Source organism: Vanellus vanellus (genome assembly GCF_965231255.1).
Source record: "Vanellus vanellus genome assembly, chromosome: 18".
Classification (NCBI taxonomy): Eukaryota; Metazoa; Chordata; class Aves; order Charadriiformes; family Charadriidae; genus Vanellus; species Vanellus vanellus.
Genome location: NC_138923.1, coordinates 283,633 through 311,610, shown reverse-complemented (window position 1 = coordinate 311,610; position 27,978 = coordinate 283,633). Strand labels below are relative to the sequence as shown.

Genomic DNA, 27,978 nt, shown 5'->3' with positions numbered 1-27,978 from the left:
ATGGCGGTCGGTGCCGGCAGAATTTCCAGTCAGCCGGTGGCTGAGGGCAGAGAGGCGGTGAGGGTGGCCAGCTGCGGCCCCTGCCCTGGGCAGGGCCTGCTCCACGGGCCGGGGCCGGCGAGGTACAGCGCTGGTGGAGTGCGGGGCTGCGGGCCTGGGCCCGGCAGGGAGAGGGGACGTCGGCGGTGCCTCCCTCTGCTGCCCGAGTGCAATCGTCCCATGGGCCCCGCTGGGCCGCAGGAAGGGTGGCAGTGAGGCGGCGCCGGGCTGGAGACCCCCGTCCGGCTGCGGGAGAGGTGGAGGGTGCTGGGGAGGCACCGCTGGCATGGCATCGCCTGGCCGTGCAGAGAGGTGTCTCTGAAATGCAGGTGTCCCTCGGCCTGCCTCTCCCTGCTCTCCCTGTATTGGTGCCCAACTCATTTCAGCTTATTTCTGAGAAAGGCAAGTGCTTTCCTTGCGTCTGTGGAATGTCAGAGAGCGCATTCTCCAGGTGAATTGGCCCTTATGGCTCTTCCAAATTTTTCTGTCCCCCCATGTACAGGTTGGTAACACATCCACCACTAAAATGCAAACCGGGACGCAACATTCAGGTAATACCCTCTGGTCTCCCTCTTGGACAGCTTCGTCTGTCCTCAGTCTCAGAGAAAATAGTAAATGGTTGCTGTGGGTGCTGTTGCTATTACCACCGTAATGTTCTGGGTTGGTTGTTTTTTTTTTTTTTCCTAAGTTAAGGGTAGTCACTCCTTTTATGCCAGAAAATACCAGGATTGTGGCAAGGCTATAAAATTTTATTTTTAATGCATCAGAAGGAGAGAGGCATCGAGATTTTTATTTAAGTGGGATTTTTTTGAATTATCAAATTTTGATTAATTTATGTCTGGTTTTGCTTCAAAATAGTGAACGCCTTAAAGTGTTTGTAACCGAAATCAATGCCAATTGATCAAATTTCAGTCAAGAGCAGTCAGGTGAGCAGATTGGTAGCTAAGGTTTTCTTCCCTGAAGAGAGAGTGGGTTATGGACAACCTTTTGACTTAGCATCTGCCACTTTCATACAGTCCAGCACTACATTTACCTATGATATGAAATTTTGTCAGTGCTTTCTACTGAAGGGTAAGGTGCCAGTTTTGGAGCAGCAGTCATTTATCTTTTAAACAAGTCACGTGTAAAGGTTTAATAGTCCAGTCACTTCACCTGCATCTGACAATTGAGGACTGTATGGTTCTGCTGATTTCCCTTTTGTTTTATATGCGTATTGGCAAACAGGTCTTCATGAAAGCTGTTGAATGACTGAATAGACATTGGTTTAGCCTGCATCATTTGGCAATGTATCCAAGGATATGAACTACATCTGCTGACGTAGTGTGAACTACCGATTGCTACATTTTGGAAGAGCTTCTAGAGAAGTTGGTAAAATCCTGGCTGAGTTTTGAAGCCCATGACTAAAATAGAGTTGAGGCTGTGCCCAGTCTTTCTTAACTGTGTAACAGATTCATCCTCTTCATGTGTCAAGTTTCCAGCACCTTGTTAGTTCTGCTCTGTTGCACTAAGGAGGCAATTTCACTTATTTCTGTCCTGTCAGTTGTCAGTTGTATCATTCTTGCAGTTTTGTCCTCTTTTGTGGATTGCAGAAATATGTGGGACAGTTCTACATGGACCAACACCACGGAAAGAGGATTTGCTACTGGCCTGATGGTTCTAAATTCACAGGAGCTCTTTATCTTGGCCACGTAGAAGGCTATGGGACCCTGGAATGGAAGGATGGCAGAAAATTTCAGGTAACTGGAAAAATGCTGTTCTAATACTGTGATTTCTTTGCCTTTCACAGTCAGCATAAGTACAGGATAATTTGAGTGTGGGTTTTTTTTCAAGCAGCTCCCTTAGTGTTTTGGTACTTTAGAGCAAAATTATCATGCTTTGAATTCCAGTGAGTTAGGGTGCTCTTTTCAACAACTTAGCTTCTGCTGTACTTTTGCATGGGGAAATATTGAAGGAGGTGATCATAGAATCATGCAATAATTTAGGTTGGAAAAGACCCTTAAGATCATCGCGCCCAACTGTAAACCTAATACTGCCAAAACCACTGCTAAACAATGTCCCTCTGCACCACATCTACGTGTATTTTAAATACCTCTAGGGATGGCGGTTCCACCACTTCCCTGGGCAGCCTGTTCCAATGTTTGATAACCCTTTCGGTGAAGAAATTTTTCCTAATATCCAATCTAAACCTCCCCTGGTGTAAGGGTGAGGAACTTGAGGGTGTTGGTTGACAGCAACAGAATATGAGCCAGCAGTGTGCCCTGGTGGCCTAGAAGGCCAATAACATCCTGGCTTGTATCAGGAATAGTGTGGCAAGCAGGACTAGGGCAGTGATCGTCCCCTCGTACTCGGCACTGGTGAGGCTGCACCTTGAGTGCTGTGTTCAGTTTTGGGCCACTCAGGACAAGAAAGACATTGAGGTATTGGACCGTGTCCAGAGAAGGGCAATGAAGCTGGTGAGGAGTCTGGATCACAAGTCCTATGAGGAGTGGCTGAGGGAACTGGGGTTGTTCAGCCTGGAGAAAAGGAGGCTGAGGGGGGGCCTTATCGCTCTTTACAACTACCTGAAAGGAAATTGTAGTGAGGGGGGCTCAACCTCTTCTCACAAGTAACAAGCAGTAGGACAAGAGGAAATGGCCTCAAGTTGCGCCAGGGGAGGTTTAGATTGGATATTAGGAAAAATTTCTTCACCGAAAGGGTTGTCAAGCATTGGAACAGGCTGCCCAGGGAGGTGGTGGAGTCGCCATCCCTGGAGGTATTTAAAAGATGTGTAGACATGGTGCTGAGGGACATGGTTTAATGGTGGTTTTCGCAATGTTAGGTTGATGGAGGAACTCAATGATCTTAAAGATCCCTTCCAACTTAAACAATTCTATGATTATATGATTCTATGTTGATAATATGGCACTAATTGTGGATTTAGGAGAACTTTAATTTGAGTATATGATGTATAATCTAGAGCTCGGGGAGGAAATAGGGAAGCTTCAGATCATAACCATACTCTGAACTTATTTTTGCCAGTGGTAGTGCTTTTCTCCTGCTCCTTTATCTTTGTAGCTAAACAGCTCAATGTGAAATTGCTAATTTTTGCTCCAAATAGCTGTTTTGAGGTTGTGATAGCTTAGTGTGAACCTGTCTTGAACCATATGGGTGATCCAGACATGCGTGAATCTGCTTAAATTGGTAATCTTCATGCCTTACCTACTGTAGTGTAATGCCCAAATTAGGATACCCTTATAGGAAGACTAAAACTCCTGTCCTATAGTGCTTTATTTGCTACTGAGACTCATCTGTTGGCATGTCTTGTGGTGCATGCAAGGCTATAGATATCCTAAATTTAGTTACCATTGTAAGAAAAGAAATAACTGTCATTTCCAGATTCTGTGTCTGTGCAGATGTGTGTCAGATGTGGTTGTTTTGATTAGGTAGGAAAAGCTAACCGAAAATCTGTCCTGGCCTGAAAAGGAGCAGCCTGGCTAATAAATCTAAAATTGGTCACAGAACAAAATGAAAAGAAAATCTTGCTCTGGCCCTAAAACCATCAGGAATTTGCATCTAAACATTACATCCCACTGTAGTTAAATTTAGGGTCTTCCACTGTTCTTGTGCTGGAAGATTTGTGTTTGCTGTTAAATGGACCAAAGTGAATGCAAATGCTTTGCAGTTCAGATTGGCCTCAGCAGTTGTTGCTCTGTCCATAGGAAGTGGACCAGTAAGGCCAGAACCAGCCAGATTAGTTTAAATAGAAATTAGACTTTAATTGTACAACTTGTTTGTTTTCTGACTGATACTAATGAGTTTACTTGTTTCTTAAGGGGCTGTACAAATCTGATGAGTGATTTGGACCAGGGATTGAGAGCTATCCAGATGGCTGTCAGGATGTTGGTTTGTGGCTCAGGAATCATCTAATTAAACTGTGTACTGACGCACCTGGTTATTTTTCTCTTTTGGATTATCCAGCACACTACAGATACATTGATGACAATTCTCAAAAGAAGTATATTTCAGTTGAGGAAGACCCATTTCTCCGTAGCTATAAACATCTCCCTTTTGATGATAAGGACATTTTTCCTGAAGGAGTCTTTGTGTATTCTCATAACACAGATCATCTTACTTTGACGTGCTCTTTCCTGGAACACTGTGATGCTTGGTATTTTCAGGACACCCTTGGCCTGTTACAAATGTAACCCCTCTACTCGTTAGAATGCAGATGCATGTTTATAAGCACAGGTAACTGTTGATATTTTGTTTATTAAGTGTGGATTTTTAGAAATTATTATCCACAAGTGTTCACTATTTTCAAATTTACGTTGCAGGATAAAAGCTGCACTCCGGGTTGTTTTTTATGGCCTTGAGATTACAAGTTGCCAATGAGGATTGGCAGAAGAAGAAGAAAACCCACATATTCATGTCTCAATTCACAAATTTTATTCCTTTAAGTTAAACATCAGTTTTATCTTGGTTATGTCTATAAAAATTGTCTCATTGCTCATTAGAATGTCAGAGTTTCTGGAAGTCCAGTTTTGAAAGGAATTAGGAGGCAAGGGCTGTAGAGGCCTCTTCTGACCTTCCCTGTTCCAAGAGTGTAGTATCTTGTGTTGAGGTAGAAATACAGAGAAGCATAGTGCCAGATTTTCGAAAGCACTGAAAATCTGGCCAATGGTACCTTTTTGTGGTTTTCTTGACTCTTTTTCTCCTTCAAGGCTATACAAAACATGCTGCAGCAAGTCTACAGATAGTAGAACTGCCAACTGCATGTCAGTTTTTATGTAGCTTGGTACTTGTACATGGAGATGCTCTTTGGCCCCACAGAGTATTTCCTTATTTGTTTTTTTGATAGGAACACAAGCTACATATATATATTTTATAGTCATAGTTAAAGCAGATGATGGAAATTAAATCCTAAACAGATGTCATGAGTGTGAATGATAAATTGTTTCATAGAAATACGTGGTAGTTAGATTTTGTTTTCTTTTTTTAGTAGATGTTTGATGGTTGGATATTTTTTAACTCCTCTGTAGCTAAAATCTATATGCTGCTGCCAGCAACCCGTGCACTGGTTTGCCTTTCTGCCATTAATGTCAGCAAGCTTACACTATCTGAAATAGTTCTTAAAGGGTAACTGGCCTTATTTTCCCACCTTGCTCTCCAACATATTTTGTTCTTGATGTGTTTTCTCTTTAATTGCCATAGTGGTCCAAGAGTACCTAGCTCTTTAAATGTGCTGTACTTTTTTCTTCTTTTCTAGGCATTGTCAAGGGGAGTTCACTTCAGATGTCAACCTCATTCTCAGTGGAATCCGCAGTACTTATGGGCCTCCAGGCCCCAGGGAACTTGCCTCAGAGCAGCTAATTCAGAAGGCAGCAAGAGGAGACTATGATGGGGTCTATGCAACTCTGAGGAATGGGCTTGCTCATCCAGACATAGCTGACAAGCACGGATACACAGCACTTGCTGCTGCTGCTGTAAGACTCTAAGCGTAACTCTTCACCACATGATGACAAAATTCTTGGTATAGTAGGCTGGATTAAATTTATCTCATGTTTCTTTACATAGTTTGAAAGGAATGTTTAGTAAACAGGAAAACCAGAAAAGTGGTGTGGCATGAGTAGTGTCTGTAATGACTGGTATCATGCCAAACCCCACAGTAAACAAATAACCTAAAAGAAGCCCTTCAGTAAATAATAGAGTTGATTTCAAATGTCAAGTTTGATTTCAGGTTATGATTATGCAGTGGACTACTTATGTTCTTGGATGTGACTGTGCCTGTATTATTTTTTCTCCTAGTTGAAAACAGATTCAGACGTAGTTGTTTTCTTTTTGCTGAAAAGTGGTGGTGGCTGGAAACCATGCATGCATAACGTCAATTTCTGTAGGAGGGGCATGAAATCCTGCCCCCCTGCCTTTTTATTCATGCCCTTCTCAGCTGCCTTAATACTTGGCATTCGTTGTAACTGGCTAGCAAAATCTAGATAATAATTTAGAACACTGTATTTCTCCTGTAGCCATCTCAGTCACTTTTAGTCTCTTTCTGTGTGTGAATCCTCACTGAATTCCTGTGAAATCTCATAGTTAAAAATTAGCTGAAAAGTGCATGTTCTGAACCCTGTAAGTCATGGTTCAGTATTGTGTTTCTGTTTTGTGGGAAATAAAAATTTGAATTAGCTATACAGTGTAGAGCATCACTACTTTAAAAGTGTTTTGTCATTCTTTCTTTGTCAGAAGCTAAAAGTGTGTACATATATATGCAAGTATGGTTGTTTCCCCTCTACAGGTTCATTCCCACAATGACGTTGTCAATCTTCTTCTTGATAGTGGAGCTGATGTGAATAAGTGTAGTGATGAAGGATTATCTGCTCTCTCTATGTGCTTTATTCTCTTTTATCCAGAAGAATCATTTATGGGTAATATTGCTGAGAGGAGCTTGCACAGTTACAAGGTTTGTTTACTTCTAATCTAAAATGACAGAATCAGAATGTATTGTTTCCTCAAGTTGCAAGCTTTCTTTTTAAATTTACTGTGTGTACTGCTAGGAAAAAGTAATGACTTTTGTGCATTTTATGCATTCTGAGGATGCAGAATAATCTCTACTCTCACTGCTAACTCCTGTTTCAAAAGACCAAGCTCCAGTGCAGTTACAAGATTACTCTGCAGTTGAAGTAAGATGTTGTATCAATAGCAGAGATGTGAAGCTGTGTTGGCTAGGTGTTTAACACAATGAAGATGCAGTGGGGCAGTTGATGGGAATTATAAAAGCATAAGTAGAACAATATGATGTATGTGATTCTCCTCGTACTATGTAATACTACTGGCATCATGGAAGTGGCTAGTAAAAAGCAACTGTACTGTCAGAAGTGTACTGATCCTTGGGGAGTGCTTACAAAGGAAGAGTCGCATCCCTGGAAAAGAAACACCTACTCTGGACTTCCTATGTAGGAACATGCTGTACATTTCATAACAGTGCAAACCTGGAAATGGGAAAGAAAATGAAAGCAAGGGTGTCAGGAATCACCAGCTAGAATAAGAAAACACATAATAAAGGGGTCTTGGCAGGAACTGTGGTCTTTGAAATGTTTTAGTGGAGTCTAGAAATGGAAGGGTGCTGCTGAGACTTTCACATGAGGCTAGTCAGGTAGTGGCCCATGCCCTGAGGAATCTTGTTGGAAGTTAAGTACCAAATAATCCTTGATTGCTCTGAAGTCACTGTTCCAGTTCCAAGAGTATGTTCAAGTGGTGGCCCTTGCTAAAGTTGCAAGACTTCTATGGGAAAGGGAGAAGGGGAGTAAGAGATAGCAGCTGCTCAAAACTAAACAGAAAATAAATGTGCAGCTATTACCTCTTATTTTGGAGGTAATATGTGGTAATTAGGAATAAAGAGGGGATCCTTCTGTGTTGGTTTGTGCCTATCACAGTCTCTGAGATTCTGCAAGGTAAATGTACATTGCTTTCACTTTTCCTCTGAGCTGTAAAAGCATCCAGGTTTGGAATCATCAGCCTTGTAGATCCTAGTTCCAGATTCTCATGCAAACTAATGTTGGTTGAAAGTCTGTAAGTGTCTGGTTTTATTTCAGCAATTTTTTTTTTTCTTATAAGCTGGGTGACGTATACTAGAAAAAACTTTTAACTCTTCTAAACGTACCTTAGACACTATGGAAACTGAACTAGAAAAATATTTCATTATTTTAAGAGATTTTTTTAAAAAAACTTAGTTGCAAATTACTTTAAAATTATTTCCCTAACAGTTGTTAACAAAATTCCATTATCATTATGTGTTGTACTGTGTTATGCTGTTCTGATGTGTTAATATGCTGAGTCATGCATTGGAAGATTTTTTTTCATTTTTGAAACCTTTTTCTTTTTTTAAATCTTTAAGTGGAATGCACAATCAGAATCCTCAGAAACAGTCAATGTGGCTGAAGACTTTATCTCAGAGTAAGTCTCATGCACTATAAAGGGGAGACCAACTCTCATAAACCCTTTTGTATAAAGAAGGTAACAGTATTTCACATATTTCACAGAAGTATGCATCCATTGCAGGGAAAGATATTTTTTGTTTGTTTAACTGGGTAAATCTTGTTTTCATGCCAGTAGAAGCCACTAATTGTTTATACACTGTAATGTAACTCATGTCAGCAGTAGGCAAAGATTGCAGTTGAAAAGGGTAGTTCCAGCAAAGGATGTCATGCTTGAACAAGACAAGACTTCTTTTCAGAAGTATGCAATGGACATTTGCAGTGTATTGTACGTGTGAGGAATGAGAATATGATCATTTCATTTCTTGAAATCCTGACTACATATGAACTTGCTAGTTGTTTTCTGCAATTGTCTGTTCATCGGTGTCAGCCCTTTGTGGATCTTTGAAAGGGCCACATTTTGGTTTTTGCTTTGCTTACAGAGCAGTCACAAAAAATTTTATGTTGTGTTTTATGGCAGTGTAGGTAATTTTGATATCTTAAAACTCCCAAACTGAAAATTCCTGCCTGGCCTTCTGGCCTTTATCCCTTACATTTTACTTTTGCGGCACATCCTCCCACCTCCCATGATTCTTGTCGTCTGAAATATTGTGCATATTGCATGTTGTTCATTGGAATATAAAGATCCATTGTATGTAGGGCTTGTGAGTAAAGCTGAGTTAATACCATGCCTAAAAAGATGGAGTATCCGCTGAGAACACTTTGTGATGGAGTTTCTGGGTGATTTCCAAGTGCTGTTTGCCCTTTTTTTTCCTTTTTTTTTTTTTTTTTTGTGGTGTCAGGTTTTTTTGGTGGGGGGCATGTGGACAGTTTACGTCCATGGAAATGTAGATGGCACCTGAAATATACTGTCCTAGTCTAGCATAGCTCCTGTTCTAGCTTTTGTTTAAGGGAAGCACTGTACCTTTGTTTTCTTGGGATGGACGAATGAGGTATGAAGGAGGGTAGAACCTTCCAAGGAGTCTTTGATGGTAGGAAGGAGGAGTCTGTTTGTTTCATTAAACAAGTCTAAGACTAAATGTTTACAAGTCAGATGTGAGTGACTGGTGGAGATGCAGAGAACCTTGCCTAGCTTTGCCTATCTGTTCCCATGCAAGGGCTTTTCATGACCACAGGGACTGCTTTTGCATGCTAATCCTTTAGTTTAGAGGGCTGAGATACACTGGTAGTGCTGTACGCTCTTCAGGTCAGAATCTTGTTGCCTGGGTGGTGTAAAGCAGCTGTGATGCGGCTCTAAAGACTGCCATGTCTTCCCTCTGCTAAGTGACAGTTTTCATGCCTATTAACTGGGAGTCATTTTAGTCCACTAGCTTTTAGAGTTTTCTTGGAAGGTGCTAATACGTTATTCTGGTATTTTCCATGTCAATTCTAGACGACAAAAGAGATGGGAAACAATCCAACTGCTGCTTCATCGAGGTGCAGATCCCAATGCATCCTGGGTCCCACCACACCTTCTGTTCTTTGCTGTTAAAGCCGCAGATGCAGCAGCAGTGAAACTTCTCTTAGAAAGGGGAGCCAGGACTGATGTGCAGCTTCCATCCAAGGTTTGACCGGATTATAATTCATAATGTGGGATTCTAGATGTGTACTGAAGCTTCAGTGCCCTACTGTAAAATATCCTGCATGTCAGAATCAGCTTTAGAATGACCAGAAAGCTGTCTAAAGCTATTATCCTGTTCAAACATAATTTTTTTAATAGAAAGAACTCAAAGCTCTTTGCTCTCCAAGTATTTTTTTTTCATTATGTTTCCTGTTTGCCAAGCTTGTGAGTGGCTGGGGAATACCAGTGAAGCTGCTCCTCAAGTTGGTAATAGCTGTTGTGATGTTTAGTAGGCTTAGTGTTGAGACCTTTAGTGTTCCGTAGTCCTGTAACTCTAGGCGCTAGGTTTGTGGTGGCTGATTGTGAGAAACAGCATGTGGGAAGAGTGAGCTTGGGTTATTCTTTGAAAAAATATTTAGCGCTGTTGAAGTGCTCCTTGTGATAAACAGGAGTCTTAATGTTGTTTGTTTTTTCAGTTAGGGGGATTAACTCCTCTCCACATAGCTGCCTCAGTTCCTGGGGAGGAAGGGGTCCAGATAACACAATACCTTCTGCATTCTGCCCCGGATATTAATGCAAGGGCAGAAGATGGAAATTAGATATATGGTCCAGAAAAGGTATGTTGCTTTTTGAGCTCATCTTATTTCAGCTGTTGAAATTCAGATTGCACAGGACCTAAGCAGGGAATTGAGATTCCTTCCTGCTTGATTTCACAGTGAAATCTTCTTCCCTGAAAGAACCTTAAAAAAACCAAACCAAAAAAACCAACACTTGGGGTCTACAGTATTGGGTTGCAGTAAACATATCCTTCTGGTTTTGGTGCCCCAGAATGTTTCTTATAAGGCAGAGTTTAGAAGTTTCTTGTGTGTAGTCCAGTACAAATGCCTGAAGATATGACTACAGAAACAGATATGTCTGTGATGGGACTCGCTTTTTTCATCTCCATGGGACTGGCCTAATAGTTCTTTTCTTTCCTTATCTCTCTTTTCCTTTAACCCAGGCTGTCTCTGCTAGATGCCTGCAGCATTCTTTGAGCCTTCAGGTTACAGAAGGCCAGCCTAGCACTACACTTTTTTGGTAGTACAGCACTTTTTAGTTAGAGTTGCCGTAATAAGTTGATGATAATTCTCTACTGCTGATGGAGCTATAACACCAATATGAGCTTTTTCTGGCATTTGTTACCTGAGAAATTACTTTAAGTTGTAGTCACAGAACAGCTGAAAGATTGGAAGGAACCTCTGAGGATTGTGTAGTACAATACTCCTGCTCAAAGCAGGATCAGTTATAACAGGTTGCTCAGGATCTAGTCCAATTGGTTTTCGAGTATCTCCAAGGGTGTAGACTCCACAGCTTCTCTGGTTAACCTGTTCCAGTGGCAACACTTTTCCTAATGCAGCCCAGGATGCTGTTGACCTTCTTTGCTGCAGGGGCACACTGCAGGCTCATTTTCAACTTGTCCACCAAGACCTCCAGGTCCTCTTCCAAAAGGTTTTTTCTATCTGGTCAGCCCCCAGTGTGTACTTGTGCCTGGAGTTGTTCCTTCCCAGGTGCAGGGGAGGAATACAACAATTTCCTTTTGTTTAATTTAATAAGATTCCTCTCTGCCCAATTCTCCAGCCTGTCCAGGTCCCTCTAAAAATCAGCACAACTGTGTGATACATTAAACTACTCTTCCCAGTTTTGTATCATCTGTGTACTTGCTGAAAGTGCACTCTGTCCCAGCATTGAGGTTATTAAGGAAGATGTTAAATACTGTCCAATTATCTAATCCATACTTCTTCAGCTTGTCTATGAGGGTGTTATGGGAGACAGTGCTGAAAGCCTTGCTAAAGTCAAAGTAAACAATGTTCACAGCTTTCCTGTCTTTCATCAAGCTGGTCATCTTATTGTAGAAGGCTATCATGTCTGTCAGGCATGATATCTGCTTTGCAAATACATTCTGACTGCTTCCAGTCACCTGCTTATCTGTAGTATCTCTGGAGATGGCTTCTCAGAAGATTTTCCATCATAGGCCGAGGTGAAGCTGACCAGCTTGTAGTTCCCTGGTTCTTCCTTCCATTTTGCCAGAAATGCAAAGAAATTCCTCAGAAACCTCCCCTGCTTTCCCTGAGCATTCAGAGGTAACCAGAGTGGCCTTGCAATGACATTGGCCAGCTCCCTGGCATACCATTAGGTCCTAGTCACTTAAAAAAGGAGTTGGTTTATGTAACTAGACTGGTAACATTTATCTTGTCATGACAAGGACTAAGGTGAACATCTGCAGGACAGGGAGGTTTAGATGGCTTTGTCAGTTTGTATTTTAGTACTTTGTCCTTAAGTAGTAAACAGGAGAACTTAATGCATATTTATCAACAGTACTTAGTTATAGAATGCGCAGACACAGTGTAGGCAAGATTTACTTTCTCAAATATCACTTTTGTTTTTATATTTATCTGGTGACCTTAAATGAATGACATGTGCTTGACTCAAGGCAGGCTTTTTGTGCCTGAAAGCTTGGTTCTTCCTTCCCACTCCCTACACTGTATTGTTTGCCTCAGTAGAAGTTATTAACATCTGTTTCTCAAATTTGCCTTCCCTAGACTTCTCCAGTGGTTTTATTAAACTTCTTAGTGTGCAGTGCAAAAGCAATCTAGGAGATAAGACTTGAATGTAGAGAAGAAAGTAGAAAAAGGGTGGCTGTTGTTTTTGTGGGGCTGAACAAGTCTTGTCCATGACTGAGACCCAGACCATTGAGTAACCAGGCAGGTTTGTTTTCTGTTAATTTAATCACAGAATCACAGAATCACAGAATTATCAGAGTTGGAAGGGACCTCTAGAGATCATCTAGTCCAACTCCCCTGCTAAAGCAGGATTGCCCAGAGCACATTACTCAGGACTGCATCCAGGCGGGTCTTGAAAATCTCCAGGGAAGGGGACTCCACAACCTCCCTGGGCAGCCTGTTCCAGTGCTCTGTCACCCTCACCGTAAAGAAGTTTTTCCGTGTATTTGAACGGAACTTCCTGTGTTCTAACTTGTGCCCATTGCCCCTCGTCCTGTTACTTGGAACCATTGAAAAGAGCCTGGCTCCATCCTCCTTCAGCCCACCCTTTAGATACTTGTACGCCATTTAACTTTAAGCTATGTTTTAAATGTGCACATCATTTCACTTAGATTCCTCCGCGTCGAGTCAGAGAAGCCAATTTGACAGGTGGTGTCACTTTGCAACTGAAAAATGAAGCAGGACCACCACAAGAGTACTTTTCCTCTTATAGTGGTCCTGTCCCTGAAGAAGGTGGAAGGAGTGCATTGCATATTGCATGCGAAAGAGAGGATAACAGTGAGGTAAGATCATAGCATCTGAGGCTCTGCTCATAGGGAGCAGTTCTAAACTAATCTCAAATAACATAACTTGGCAGTGAAGACATTTCATCCTTCTGTAAGAAGTTGACTGAATACCAGGAATAAACTATTTTTCTTTTGAATTATTAGTGTTGTACTGATCAAAAGTCTATTAGTACTTGAGGAAAAAACATTTCTTAAATCTTTGGAATTGTTTGATGAGAGAAACTGCTTTAGTCCTGTTTCCACTTGTTAATTTGTTGTTAACTTAATCATCCACAAGGCCAATTTGAAATTGAAGAGTATTAGTTTTGGCATGCACTAGCCCCTCTGGATTTGATTTTGTACTAAAGTACATTCTTCTAACAGATTTGGGATGCATACAGTTGGAGAAAGGTATTTGAGAGAGGAGAACTACTTCTTCAGAAGCAAACCTACATATTCCTTCTGGTGGCAGGATTAATGAGATTTGATAATCTGGTTGTGAAGAGGTTTCATGTATATCAGCACTGTGCTTGGGGTTCTCTGTCATGAGAAAGTGGATGTGTATTTTTACCATAACATCATAGTTTAGTTGAAAGGTTTGAATGTGGTTTATGCTGTTCATTTTATTAATTATACTATTATTATTAAATTTAATATTAAAAAGTTAACTTTATTATGACCTAATTCTACCCTTTTCCACTGCACTTGCCTAAAAAGCATGCCAGAGATGTTATCTGCCTTCTCTTAACGTATCAGGCAAATCCAAACACATTGTGGAGTGGCCATTCACCACTTTCCTTAGCAATTGCCAGTGGGAATGACTTGGTGAGCATCTTTAAATTCTTTCTTTTTTTGGGTGTACTTCTTACTTTGGGTGTACTACTTAAAGTCTGAATACCTCTCGTTTTGCCTGTGAAGGCAATCCTTGCTGTCACATATTATAGTAAGATTCCATTCATAATCAGATTGGAAAGAGTTAATTGTAATCTTAAACCAAGGAATTAAAACCAAAAGCAATATGTGTTTCCGTGAGGCTACAATCAAATCAGGAGAAGTTATTATGGGCTATATATTATGGTAATTTTAGATGTGTTGTAAGCCATGATAGGACATTATTGATTAAACTTGAAGAGAATGGATTTCCTAAATAAAATACATATTTAAATAAAACATACATTAAAATATGTATTATATTTATTATATATGCTATATATTATATGTGTTATATATTATATAAAACTAACTAAAATATATATTTACTAAATAAATAAATGGGTTTACTAAAGTCATCCTTAATCATGTATTAATCCCTTATAAAAAGAGTCTTACTGTGAAGTATAACTAATAAATTTCTACCTGATGCCTTTTTCCTGGGTATATTTGTTAAAAAAAACTTTTAAAAGTTCTGTCACAGTCCTAATTAGGACTAATATAAGATGTAATATAAGAACTAACATTAGATTTTTTTTTTATAGCTTTCTTATTAACAAGAAAGCTTAAATGATAAGTAGTTTGCTTGCTTCTGGAACATAAACAGTAGTTGTTCTGAAAAGAACAAAAGTAATGGTTCACCTTGTTCACCTGCTTAGAGCTAACAAGGGTTTTTGCATCCAACACCGATGTTCTATGTAGATATTAAATTGTGATTTCTTTGCTTGCAATTGCAGCTGATCCTCAAACAGGAAAATAAATTAAGCAATTTATAGCTGTAGTCACAGGTACAACTTGGTCACCATACTCCAGGTACCTTACTTTCCTGCCTTGCTTGGGACTTTTGTCTATACTTTCCGTGCTGGCACTTGCTACAGGGAAGCAGTATGGGGAACTGGGGAACATAATGGAGAAGCAGTGCCCTGTAGCTGTCTTTAATTTCCAAAAAACTTTTTGATGCTTCCGGAAGTGCTGGGAGAGGAGCTCTGCAAGATGAGGTCAGCTTCTAAGTGCAAGGTTCTGCACTGGGGTCAGGGAAACCCCTGGTATCAATACAGGCTGGGGGATGAAGGGATGGAGAGCAACCCTGCCGAGAAGGACATGGTGTGTACTGGTGGATGAAAAGCTCAACGTGAGCCGGCAATGTGCGCTGGCAGCCCAGAAGGCCAACCATATCCTGGGCTGCACCCCCAGCAGCGTAGCCAGCAGGGTGAGGAAGGGGATTCTGCCCCTCTGCTGCGCTCTGGGGAGACCCCCCTGGAGTACTGCCTCCAGCTTGGGGGCTCAGCAAAGGAAAGATGTGGACCTGTTAGAACTAGTCCAGAGGAGGGCTACAAAAATGAGCAGAGGGCTGGAGCACCTCTGCTATGAGGACTGTCTGAGAATGTTGGGGTTGTTCAGCCTGGAGAAGTCTCTGGGGAGACCTTATAGCCCCTTTTAGTACTTAAAGGGGGCTTATAAGAAAGATGGGGACCGACATTTTAGCAGGGCCTGTTGTGATAGGACAAGGGGTAAAGGCTTTAAACTAAAAAAGGGAAGATTTAGACTGGATATAAGGAAGAAATTTTTTACGCTGAGGGTGGTGAAGCACCTGCCCAGGTTGTCCAGAAAGGTGGGAGATGCCCCATCCCTGGAAACATTCCAGGTCAGGTTGGATGGAGCTTTGAGCAACCTGGTCTAGTGGAAGATGTCCCTTGCTCATGGCAGGGGATTGGACTAGATGACCTTTAAAGGTCCCTTCCAATCCAAACTATTCTATGATTCTATGATTCCCCCTGGAAGAAACATTTGAAAATTACTAACTTGTTCAGCACTCACCAAACTGATAATTGGAACAACTAGAATGTCTAACCTGGAGATGTCCTGTGTCCCATATCACAGACTGAGCTCCAAGCCAGGATCCAGCAGGAATGATGCTGTGCTTTTGGAATGGGTTGACTTTAACTCTGAAACACTTGTCTGTTAGTATTCGCATACATTAGTGGGTTAACTCATGGTACGTTGTAGGACGGGAGAATTGCTCACGCACCGTACCATACACCGTCAGAATCAGAGCGGGAAGTTTTTCAAACATGCCGATCACTGCTGGAGCACGTTACAGTGAAGCTCCGTGAGTCTGTCAACCTGAAAGAGAAAGAGTGGGATCAAGAAGAGCTGAGAAGATCCAAGAAATGTTAGTTCAAGCCTAAGAGTAGTTCAGGATTAAGGGTAGCATCATTTATTGTTCTAATTCCAGTGTTACAGTCTGAAAGGGTAACTCTTAATAAAAACTGTTCCTACATATTTAGTAAGGAGTTGTAGGGGTTCTACGAACATTAAAAAGAATGGACAAGGCATTGTGAAGAAAATATGAATACTAGTTTAGTGCCTGTCAGCTGCTTCCTGGTAAACAGAGCTCAGAGGGTTGTGGTTAGGGGCGCAGGGTCTAGTTGGAGGTCAGTGACGAGTGGTGTTCCCCAGGGGTCAGTACTGGGTCCAGTCCTGTTGGATGAGGGGATAGAGTGCACCCTCAGCAAGTTTGCTGATGATACAAAGCTGGGAGGGGTGGCTGACACGCCAGAAGGCTGTGCTGCCATACAGAGAGACCTGGACAGGCTGGTGAGTTGGGCGGAGAGGAATCTTATGAAATTCAATAAGGGCAAGTGTAGGGTGCTGCACCTGGGGAGGAATAACCCCACGCATCAGTACAGGTTGGGGGCTGACCTGCTGGAGAGCAGCTCTGTAGAAAGAGACCTGGGAGTTCTGGTGGACAACAGGATGCCCATGAGCCAGCAATGTGCCCTGGCGGCCAAGAGGGCCAATGGCATCCTGGGGTGCATCAAGAAGAGTGTGGCCAGCAGGTCAAGGGAGGTCATCCTCCCCCTCTACTCTGCCCTGGTGAGGCCGCACCTGGAGTACTGTGTCCAGTTCTGGGCTCCCCAGCTCAAGAAGGACAGGGAACTGCTGGAGAGGGTGCAGCAAAGGGCTACCAAGATGATTAGGGGACTGGAACACCTCTCTTATGAAGAAAGACTGAGGGAATTGGGTCTCTTTAGTCTGGAAAAAAGACGGTTGAGGGGGGACCTCATCCACGCTTATAAATACTTAAAGGGTGGGTGTCAGGAGGATGGGGCCAGGCTCTTTTCGATGGTGCCCAGTGACAGGACAAGAGGTAACGGGCACAAACTTGAGTATAGGAAGTTCCACCTAAACATGAGGAGGAACTTCTTTACCTTGAGGGTGGTAGAGCACTGGAACAGGATGCCCAGGGAGGTGGTGGAGTCTCCATCTCTGGAGTCGCCGAGGAGACCAGCTTCAGTGAAGGTAAGGCCTCACTGGGGAAGGGGATTGCGGCGGACAAGGCCGGTAAAGGGCTCTTTTGAGGGCTCTCGTAGCCGGGAAAAGCAGCTAGCTCGTGTCGGAACTGGCAGCTCGGGGGCAGGCTGCTGACGTGGCAGGGGTGGAGACAACGTCAGGCGCGGCAGTTCTAAACGGGCTGCCCCGGAGCGCAGCGGCCGGCCGCTGTGCACCCAGCACGTGGGCAGCCAGTGGGCGTCACCCAGGCCCTCACTGCGGCACTGCAGCAGGAGGGGGCGAACAGGGCGCAACTTTTTGCAGGTAGGTCACTGAAAGCCCTGCGTCTGAGCTGAGCACAAGCTGGGCAAGCGCAAGCAGAGGAACATCGGTGTGCAGGGGCACGGGCTCAGGGCTTGCGGGAAGATGACAGTAGAGATTCAGCACCTCCCGCCACAAGAGAAGAACACGCCCCCAAAACGGTCAAGAGCTGCTGCGAGAAAGAATGTGGGAACTCAGACCGAGTTCCCACGAAAGCATGTGGCTGTGCAGGTTTCAGGCTGCAATGAATGCCGGAGCTTGGCCCTGCTCTCACAGGGAGTCAGTGACACCGCCTGCATACGGTGTGATCAAGTAAATGATCTGCTCAGGCAGGTGGTTGAACTGAAGGAAGAGGTAGAAAGGTTAAGAACTATCAGAGACTGTGAAAACGAAATAGACTGGTGGAGCCATACCCTGAGGCCAAGGCAGCAGGAAGAGGCTCCATTGGAAGTGGATGATCCCCTTCCCTCCTGTCACCAGGCGGAAGGAGAGAACTTAAGGGATAAGGAGGAGTGAAGTCAGATCCCTCCCCGGAGAGGCAAGCGGAACCTCTCACAGCCCCCCTCACCATCCCAATTGCCCTTGCAGAATAGGTATGGGGCTTTGGAATTCGAAGACCAGGCGACTGAGGATGGAAAGGATGATCCATCCAGTGAGGCGCCCAGTGCTGGGCACTCACCCCGCCGCCTCAGGACTTCCTCAACCAAGAAAGAAAGGAAGGTAATTGTGGTAGGTGACTCCCTTCTGAGGGGAACAGAGGGCCCTATCTGTAGACCGGACCCATCCCACAGGGAAGTCAGCTGCCTCCCTGGGGCCAGAATTAAGGACATAAGGAGAAAACTCCCTTCCCTGGTTAAGACATCAGATTACTACCCACTACTGATATTTCAGGTAGGTGGTGATGAGGTAGGTACCAGAAGTCTAAGGGCAATGAAGAATGACTTTAGGGCCCTGGGACGGCTGGTTAAGGGATCGTGAGCACAAATAGTGTTCTCCTCTATCCCACCATTTGCAGGGGTTGACGAGGGGATAAATAGGAGGAGTCAGGAAATTAACTCCTGGCTCCGAGACTGGTGTATCCGGCAGAACTTTGTTTTTTTTGATCATGGGCTCATCTACAGGAAACCAGGCATGCTGGCAACAGGTGGGGGAAGCCTAACTGGAAGGGGAAGAAAGATCCTGGGACAAGAGCTAGCAGGGCTCATCTATAGGGCTTTAAACTAGGTTTGAAGGGGGATGGGGATGAAACCAGGATTACAAAAGTGGTGCCTGGGAGAAGCGTACCAGTGCTTCTGGGTAAAAGTGTTAGCAAGGTCTTGCAGCCTGTCCCAGTGATGGTGGGGGATGGTGAATTGTGTGACAGCAAAGACATGAGGGTTAGTGATAATTTGGTAGCTACAGTAGTGTCTGAGTATGATCAGGTGCAAATTAGGGCTTGTCCCCCCAAGAAAGTGGCAGGACAATTAGCCCAGCTGAAGTGCATCTATACTAATGCACGCAGCATGGGAAATAAACAGGAGGAGCTGGAGGCCATTGTACAGCAAGGAAACTATGATATAGTTGCCATCACAGAAACGTGGTGGGAGGACATACACAGGTGGAGTGCTGTAATTGATGGCTACCAACTCTTCAAAAAGGATAGGCAAGGAAGGAGAGGTGGTGGGGTGGCCCTCTATGTTAGGGGCAGTTTTGAATGTCTGGAACTTAACAGTGTGGATGACAACACTGAGTGTGTATGGATAAGAATTAAGGTGAAGGCCAATAAGGCAGACATCGTGATGGGAGTTTGTTATAGACCTCCTAATCAGGATGTAGAAACTGATGAAGTATTCTGTAAGCAGCTGGCAGAGGTCTCACGATCATCTGCCCTTATTCTTGTGGGGGACTTCAACTTCCCAGACGTCTGCTGGAAATACTATGCAGCAGAGAGGGAACAGTCATGGAGGTTCCTGGAGTGTGTGGAAGACAACTTCCTAACACAGCTGGTGAAGGAACCAACTAGGGGAAGTGCCCTACTGGACCTACTGTTTGTTAACAGAGAAGGTCTTGTGGGGGATGTAAAGGTTGGAGGTTGCCTTGGGCAGAGTGATCATGAAATGATAGAATTTTCAATTCTTGATCATGTAAGGCGGGGAGCCAGCAGAACTGCCACCTTGGATTTCCGAAGGGCAGACTTTAGCCTGTTTAGGAGCATGGTCGAGAGTGTCCCTTGGGAGGCAGTTTTGAAGAGCAAAGGTGCCCAGGAAGGCTGGGCATACTTCAAGCAGGTGCTCTTAAAAGCGCAGAAGGCCATCCCCTTGTCTCAAAAAACGAGCAGACGGGGAAGACAACCAGCCTGGCTAAACAGAGAACTTTGGCTGGACCTCAGGAAAAAAAGGAAAGTTTACATTCTCTGGAAAAGGGGGTTGGCAACTTATGAGGACTATCAAGATATAACAAAGCTATGTAGGGGGAAAATGAGAAGGGCCAAAGCTCAATCAGAACTCAGCATGGCCACTGCAGTTAAAGACAATAAGAAGAGATTCTTTGAGTATATCAATAGAAAAAGGAAGACTAGGGAAAATATAGGCCCACTGGTGAATGAGACAGGTGCCCTAGTGGTGGAGGACACAGAGAAGACAGAGTTACTGAATGCCTTCTTTTCTTCGGTCTTCACTGCTAAAGCTGTCCCTCATGAATCCCATGCTCTGAAGGCAAAGGGGAAGGTCTGGAGAGAGGAAGATTTTCCCTCAGTTGAGGACGACCGTGTCAGAGACCACTTGGCCAAGCTGGACATTCACAAGTCCATGGGCCCTGATGGCATGCATCCGTGAGTGCTGAGAGAGCTGGCGGATGTTATTGCTAGACCACTCTCCATCGTCTTTGAACGGTCATGGAGAACAGGAGAGGTGCCTGAGGACTGGAGGAAGGCTGACATCACTCCAATCTTCAAAAAAGGCAAGAAGGAGGACCCAGGGAACTACAGACCAGTTAGTCTAACCTCTGTCCCTGGGAAGGTAATGGAGCGACTCATTCTGGATGTCATCTCCAAACACGTTGAGGAACAGGAAGTTATTGGAAGTGGTCAACATGGATTTACCAAGGGTAAATCATGCTTGACCAATCTGATAGCTTTCTATGATGTTATAACTGGTTGGCTGGATGAGGGGAAAGTCGTGGATGTCATCTACCTTGACTTTAGCAAGGCTTTTGACACTGTCTCCCATGACATCCTCATTAGGAAGCTGAGGAAGTATGGGCTAGATGAGGTGACACTGAGGTGGATTGAGAGTTGGCTGCGGGACAGAACTCAGAGGGTTGTGATCAGCGGCACAGAGTCTAGTTGGAGGCCTGTAACCAGTGGTGTCCCCCAGGGGTCAATACTCGGTCCAATTTTGTTTAATATATTCATTAATGACCTGGATGAGGGGACAGAGTGTATCCTCAGCAAATTTGCTGATGATACCAAACTGGGTGGGGTGACTGACACCCCAGAGGGCCATGCTGCCATCCAGCATGACCTGGACAGGCTGGAGAGCTGGGCAGAGAAGAACCTAATGAGGTTCAACAAAAGCAAGTGCAAGGTCCTGCACCTGGGGAGGAAGAATGCTAGGCACCAGTACAGGTTAGGGGTGGACCTGCTGGGAAGTAGCTCTGAGGAGAAGGATCTGGGGGTTGTGGTAGAAAGTAAATTATCCATGGCCCTGTGATGTGCCCTTGTTGCCAAAAAGGCCAATGGCATCCTGGGCTGCACAGGGAAGAGTGTGGCCAGTAGGTCGAGGGAGGTCATTCTCCCCCTCTACTCTGCACTGGTGAGGCCACAACTGGAATACTGTGTCCAATTTTGGGCTCCCCAGTTCAAGAGGGACAGGGAACTGCTGGAGCGAGTCCAGCGAAGGGCAACTAAGATGATTAAGGGCTTGGACCATCTGCCTTATGAGGAAAGGCTGAGAGAGCTGGGACTCTTTAGCCCGGAGAAGAGAAGGCTGAGGGGAGACCTTATTAAGGTGTACAAGTATCTAAAGGGTGGGTGTCAGGAGGATGGAGCCAGGCTCTTTTCAATGGTTCCAAGTAACAGGACGAGGGGCAATGGGCACAAGTTAGAACACAGGAAGTTCCGTTCAAATACACGGAAAAACTTCTTTACGGTGAGGGTGACAGAGCACTGGAACAGGCTGCCCAGGGAGGTTGTGGAGTCCCCTTCCCTGGAGATTTTCAAGACCCGCCTGGATGCAGTCCTGAGTAATGTGCTCTGGGCAATCCTGCTTTAGCAGGGGAGTTGGACTAGATGATCTCTAGAGGTCCCTTCCAACTCTGAAAATTCTGTGATTCTGTGATTCTGTGAAAACCCGCCTGGACGCATTCCTGTGCAACCTGCTCTAAGGTGTCCCTGCTCTGGCAGGGTGGTTGGATTAGATGATCTCCAGTGGTCCCTTCCAACCCTATGATTCTATGAAATTCTTGTACCAGATCTGTTACCACCTGTTAAGGAGTGATTGAGGGAGCTTGCTCCTCTTTCATGGGAGAACTTTGGATTTGCTTTAAATTCACTGCAGGGAACAGGATGCACACGATGGTGACTGTGGACATCTAGCATATTTTAATTCTTTATGGCAACTTACTCTCAGGTCTTTTAGTAAGACTCCCATTGTATCAATGCTCTTCTGCTATTAGAGTAGCAACAATGAATAAATAAATTAAGATAACTTGAGTTACATCCTCCGTAGTCCTTAATTGTGTGGTGAAATCAGGCTTAAAATGTAGGTCTTCAAATACCGGTCTTTGGGGCAGAAGATGTATCACACTTGGGAAGTGAACGCTGAATATAAGGTTGTTACCTTTGCAGTTCAGCATAACCTGTGACTCTGTGGCTTGTCACAAGTAGGAAGTAAGAATAAATCGTCTGTGTGTTTTTTTCCTCTTGGCTGTGATGTAGCAACTTGGCTCCTTTTTTCTTTGCTTCTGAAGCCTCTTGATGGAAGATGCATTTTGTTATGTATCTTCAAATTTTATACAGAGCCAAGCAAACTTTTAATGAAGGTGGAAGGTGGTGTGAACAGTATTCTAATTCTCAAGCCAGAATACTGATTTTTGTATTCCCTGGTGTCCCCTTTTGTTTGTGTAGTGGATTCAGCTGTTCGTACACGTATTTCAAAGAAGAGAGGAGGGAGCCATCATGGGGAAGAAGTGAGGTAGGGCAGAGATACTGCACTCAAGTATTGACTGTTCTTGTCAAAAATACTATGCCCTGTTTTTTTTTCCTCACCAAAACTATCGTCACCCTGCCATTTTTCTCCTTTCTAATTTTCCTCTCTAGTCTATCCATACTCATCAGCTGCAGTTAGCTTCTTTCTCTGCTCTGATCGCATCACTCCTTTTCAGCTTGAGAAGTGAGCTATATTTCAGCTATTATGCCATAAGAGTCTGGGTAATATTCAGTCTTCTTGAGGGAAGCAGTGTGTCCTTGTGTTTTAAACCAATTAATATCGGTACCTTAGAGTATGCTAAGAAATAGCCCCATACAATTTTTTTATCTTACATTTCTCCAGAAATTGCAGGAACAACTTGTACAATTTCAACGATATTCTTGGAACTGAGTATTAACAAAAGTTTGAATAATTACAGAAAAACTTGCCTCAAGGATACTGAATTCTGTCATCAGTTTCTTCTACTGCAGGGAATTCACAGGCTTCTGAACTTTGTCTCAGTATTTGAATCAAGAAGTAATACAGGTGTCAGGAACCGGGGTATTTTTGAAGACAGAAATTTTGAGGTAGCATTTTTGTTGAACCATGATGGATCAATAATGGCATAAGATGCAGAAATAGCCAGGAGAGCATAAAGTGGACTAAAATAAAATCCAGAAGGTTAAAGTAGCACACAAAGATTTTACAAATAGATCTCAGTGATGACTTGCAGAGACAGAAGAAACCTCAGTGAAACTTGCTAGCTATTGGGAGAGGATTCTTAAATGCTTTAAAAAAGATGTAAATACATAGCCCAGCTTGCACTTAGATCTAACGTTCTGCTCCCCAGTCCCACTGAAAGCCTTAGCCCAAGCACTCTTTGTTTTATGTTCCAACTTTGGAATAATTGTCATGGTACTGTGGCCTGTGAGTGTTCCTGTTTGTCTCTGCAGTATTCCAGTCAGTTCTATGAGGATTTTATAAAGTTTGCCAGCTTGGCTTTGTTATCTCTGGCTGCATATAATCTGGTCTGCCTGCCAGTTTGAAAATGGACATCTCCAGACCCAGTGTCATGAGTACACTAAAGCACACAGTGTTCTAGTGGATGGCAGGGTGTGGATGTTGGTTTGGTAAAGACTTGGGTATGTTTCTCACTAGGATGCATGGCTTTTCTGAGGGCTGTCTCTGGGGGGCTGGCTTTGCGGCTGCTATGCAGTGTGTTCCCCACAGACCCCTGTGATAAGCTACAGAGTGTCTTGTTTCTTTATTGTTGAACATTATTGTTGAACATTATTTCTATATTGTAGCCATTTTGATTTAATTTCATTGTGGTCTGCAAACAGGCTGTTGGCTTGAGGAAAACCCTAAACAGACAATAATGTGCTTTCATTTCACAACTACCTTTGTTCTAGATTACCGTTCTTTAAATACTGCTATCAGTGTGGACGTTCAGTTAGTGTTCAGCTATCACCTTGCATGCGTTGTCATGAAGTCTTCACTTGCAGTGAAACTTGCAGACGGAAATCCTGGAATGAGCGGCATAGGCAGGAGTGCTTTGGATTGCTGGGTAAGTCTGACTGTCATTACTAGATGAGTACAGTGGTTTGTGCATGTGTACTGACATGGGTATGTCTTCCTTGTAATGGACCTGTAAAATTTGTTTTATGAAGGAATTTTAAATAAAGAGAGTCAGGTCATTCACTTGAATAGCTGTGGTTTTTGTAAACCCAGCAGCTTTAAGAGAGCTGCTACTGTGCCATTACTCTCATTTAAAAAAAAAAAAGAATCTTTAAGGTGAGCATGGAGCAAAGCAAATACTCTCTAAGACCTAGGTTAGCTACTGTGGACATCAGTAGACAACTTTCCAGGCTGAAGGACCACAATAGATCGAATAAGCTAGGCACAGTGGAGCTCTCCGTACAAACTCTACCTCTTAATCACCTCTATCTGTATATTAGAAGAGAAATCAATAAGATTTCTGACTTTTATGCATGGAATTGTTGATACCACACTACTGTGGTTCTTGGAAACCACACTTGTGCTGATAAAAATGAGGCCACATTACACACACCCCATGCAACATAGCAGTAGGCTAGCATGGTAGAAATTACACTATTTTAATTATAACAGATGCTCACATAGATTGAGAAATCTGTAAAATGTGAAGAGGGATACAGACCTGCTGTATTCACAGAAGTTTTGTGATTGATCCGTATTTTAGTGGCTGCCTGGGATGGGACTTTTAAATCTCAATACGTGTAAAACCCTGTGTGTTGGGGATAGTGGGGTCTGTTCTACTGGAGATAAGTTATAGCAAACATGCATGCTTACCAGTATGGCCTCTGAATAGAATCAAACGAACAGAACAGAACAGAACAGAACAGAATAGAACAGAATAGAATAGAATAGAATAGAATAGAATAGAATAGAATAGAATAGAATAGAATAGAATAGACATCAAACTACAAGGACAAATGGTGGGTAATATGGCAGCTGTACACTGGAGGACTTAACATGAAGAAAAATTACATTCATTTAGAAAACAGAATGTTACTACCTTGTCTTTAATAATGTATTAGGGATACAGCTGAATGATGCTAGGATGTTAACTAGTAATTATGTAAGTTTCTGCTTCTTTTTATGCCATACATTTCCTTTATGACAAATGCCAAATTTCATTCAGTTCAGATTGAGTGAATTAAGTTCAGAACAAGTGTGAATGTCTTCTTGTAGACAGACTTTTTCACAGCAATAAACAAACTTCTTTTTAAGTAGTGTCATCCTTTCTAGTTAATTTTCAGGTAGAAGGGATTTTGTTTGTTCCTTTGTTTTTTTTTTTCTTTTTTGTCTCCCATGGTTGTCCTTAATTTAAAATGACCTGAAATTACAGACTGACAGAGTCACAGAATGACAGACTGTCAGGGTTTGGAAGGGACCTCTGGAGATCATCTAGTCCAACCATCCTGCTAAAGCAGGGTCACCTAGAGCAGGTTGCACAGGGTTGTGCCCAGGTGGGTTTTGAATCTCTCCAGAGAAGGAGACTCCACAGCCTCTCTGGGCAGCCTGTGCCAGTGCTCTGCCACCCTCACAGTAAAGAAGTTTTTCCTCATGTTGAGATGAAATTTACTGTGTTCCAGTTTATGCCTGTTACCCCTTGTCCTGTTGCTGGGCACCACTGAAAAGAGTCTGGCTCCATCCTCTTGCCACCCACCCTTTAGATCTTGATAAGCATTGATGAGATGCCCTCTCAGGATTCTCTGCTCCAGGCTGAACACCCCCAGGGCTCTCAGCCTTTCTTTATGAGAGAGATGCTCCAGTCCGCTGATCATCTTTGTAGCCCTCCACTGGACTCTCTCCAGTAATTCCCTGCCTTTCTTGAACTGGGCAGCCCAGAACTGGACACGCTACTCACCAGGGCAGAGTAGATGGGGGGGTGACGTCTCTCCACCTGCTGGCCATGCTCTTTTTAATACACCCCTGGATACCAGGGCCTTCTTGGCCACAAGGGCACATTGCTGGCTCGTGGGCAACTTGTTGTCCACCAGGACTCCCAGATCCCTCTCTGCAGAGCTGCTTTCCAGCAGGTCGACCCCTAACCTGTACCGGCGCATGGGGTTATTCCTCCGGAGGTGCAGCACCCTACACTTGCCCTTGTTGAACTTCAGTAGGTTCCTCTCCGCCCATCTCTCAAGCCTGTCCAGGTGTTGCTGAATGGTGGCACAGCCTTCTGGTGTGTCAGCCACTCTTCCCTGTTTCGTGTCATCAGCAAACCTGCTGAGGGTACGCTCTGTCCCCTCATCCGGGTCGTTGATGAATATGTTGAACAAGACTGGTCCCCTGGGGAACACTGCTAGTTACAGGCCTCCAGCTGGACTCTGCACCACTAATCACAACCCTCTGACCTCTGCCATTCAGCCAGTTCTCAATCCACCTCACTGTCCACTCACCTAACCCACACTTCCTAAGCTTACCTATGAGGATGTTATGGGAGACTGTGTCAAAAGCCCTGCTGAAGTCGAGGTAGACAATGTCCACTGCTCTCCCCTCATCCACCCAGACAGTCGTGCCGTCATAAAAGGCTATCCTATTGGTCAAGCATGATTTCCCCTTGGTGAATCCATGTTGATCACACCTGATAACCTTCTTTTCCTCTACGTGCTTAGAGATGACATCCAGGATGAGCTGCCCCATCACCTTTCCAGGGATGGAGGTGAGGCTGACTGGCCTGTAGTTTCCTGGGTCCTCCTTCTTGCCCTTTTTGAGGACAGGTGTGACATTGCCTCCCCTCCAGTCCTCAGGCACCTCTCCTGTTCTCCATGACCTTTCAGAGATGATGAAGAGTGGCTTCGCATTAACATCTGCCAGCTCCCTCAGCACTTATGGGTGCATCCCATCAGGGCCCATGGATTTGTGGGTGCCTAATGATCTCTAACCTGATCCTCCTCAACCAAGGGCAAGTCTTCCTTTCTCCAGGCTCTGTCTCTTACCTCCAGGATCTGGGATTCCTGAGGGTGAGCCTTAGCAGTAAAGACCGAAGTAAAGAAGGCTTTCAGTAACTGCCTTCTCTGCATCTTCCATCACTAGGGCACCTACCTCATTCAGCAGTGGGCCCACATTTTCCCTCGTCTTCTTTTTACTACGGATTTACTTGAAGAGGCCTTTCTTGGTGTCCTTGACATCCATTGCCAGGTTTAATTCCAAGTGGGCCTTAGCCTTCCTCGTTGCATCCCTGCATACTCTGACAACATTCCCATATTTCTCCCGAGTAGCCAGTCCATTTTTCCACATTCTGTAAATGTCCTTCTTCCACCAAAGTTTTTCCAGAAGCTCCTTGCGCATCCATGCAGGTCTTCTGCCTCCTTTGCCTGATTTCTTGCTTCTAGGGATGCACTGATTTTGAGCTTGAAGGAAGTGGTGCTTGAAAATTAACCAGCTCTCTTGCATCCCCCTTCCTTCGGGAGCCTTTGCCCATGGGATTCCTCCAAGTAGGTCTTTGAAGAGGCTAAAGTCAGCACTTCTGAAGCTTGTAATTCTACATTTTGCCCTGCTTCTTCCACACAGAATCCTGAACTCAACCAGCTCATGGTCATTGCAGCCAAGGCTACCCTCAATCTTCACATCCCCCACAAGTCCTTCTTTGTCAGCACAAGGTCCAGTGGTGGACCTCTCCTCATTAGTTCCTCCATCACCTCTGTCAAAAGGTTATCATCAATTCTGTGCAGAAACCTCCGGGACTGCATGACTGGCTGTGTTGTCTTTCCAGCAAACGTCAGAGTGGTTGAAGTCCCCCATGAGAACCAAGGCCTGTGATCATGAAGCTATTTCCAGCTGCCTGTAGAAGGTCTCATCGACTTCCTCTTCCTGATTTGGTGGTCTGTAGTAAACATCTACAACAGTGTCTCCCATATCAGTCTGCCCCTTAATTCATACCCATAA

General features: G+C 43.9%; 1 protein-coding gene across 1 annotated transcript; it reads left to right on the top strand.

Annotated features, from left to right (window-relative positions):
- LOC309679255 (ankyrin repeat and MYND domain-containing protein 1-like) lies at positions 1 to 27,978 on the top strand (the record flags this gene model as incomplete). The annotated part of the gene is given in 16 exon segments (XM_082492533.1): positions 1 to 122; positions 542 to 590; positions 1,629 to 1,775; positions 3,852 to 3,872; positions 3,876 to 4,199; positions 4,202 to 4,266; positions 5,285 to 5,501; positions 6,311 to 6,475; positions 7,910 to 7,968; positions 9,382 to 9,553; positions 10,026 to 10,145; positions 10,149 to 10,166; positions 12,710 to 12,871; positions 13,571 to 13,678; positions 27,604 to 27,743; positions 27,861 to 27,978. Coding segments are annotated over 16 exon segments (2,007 nt in total).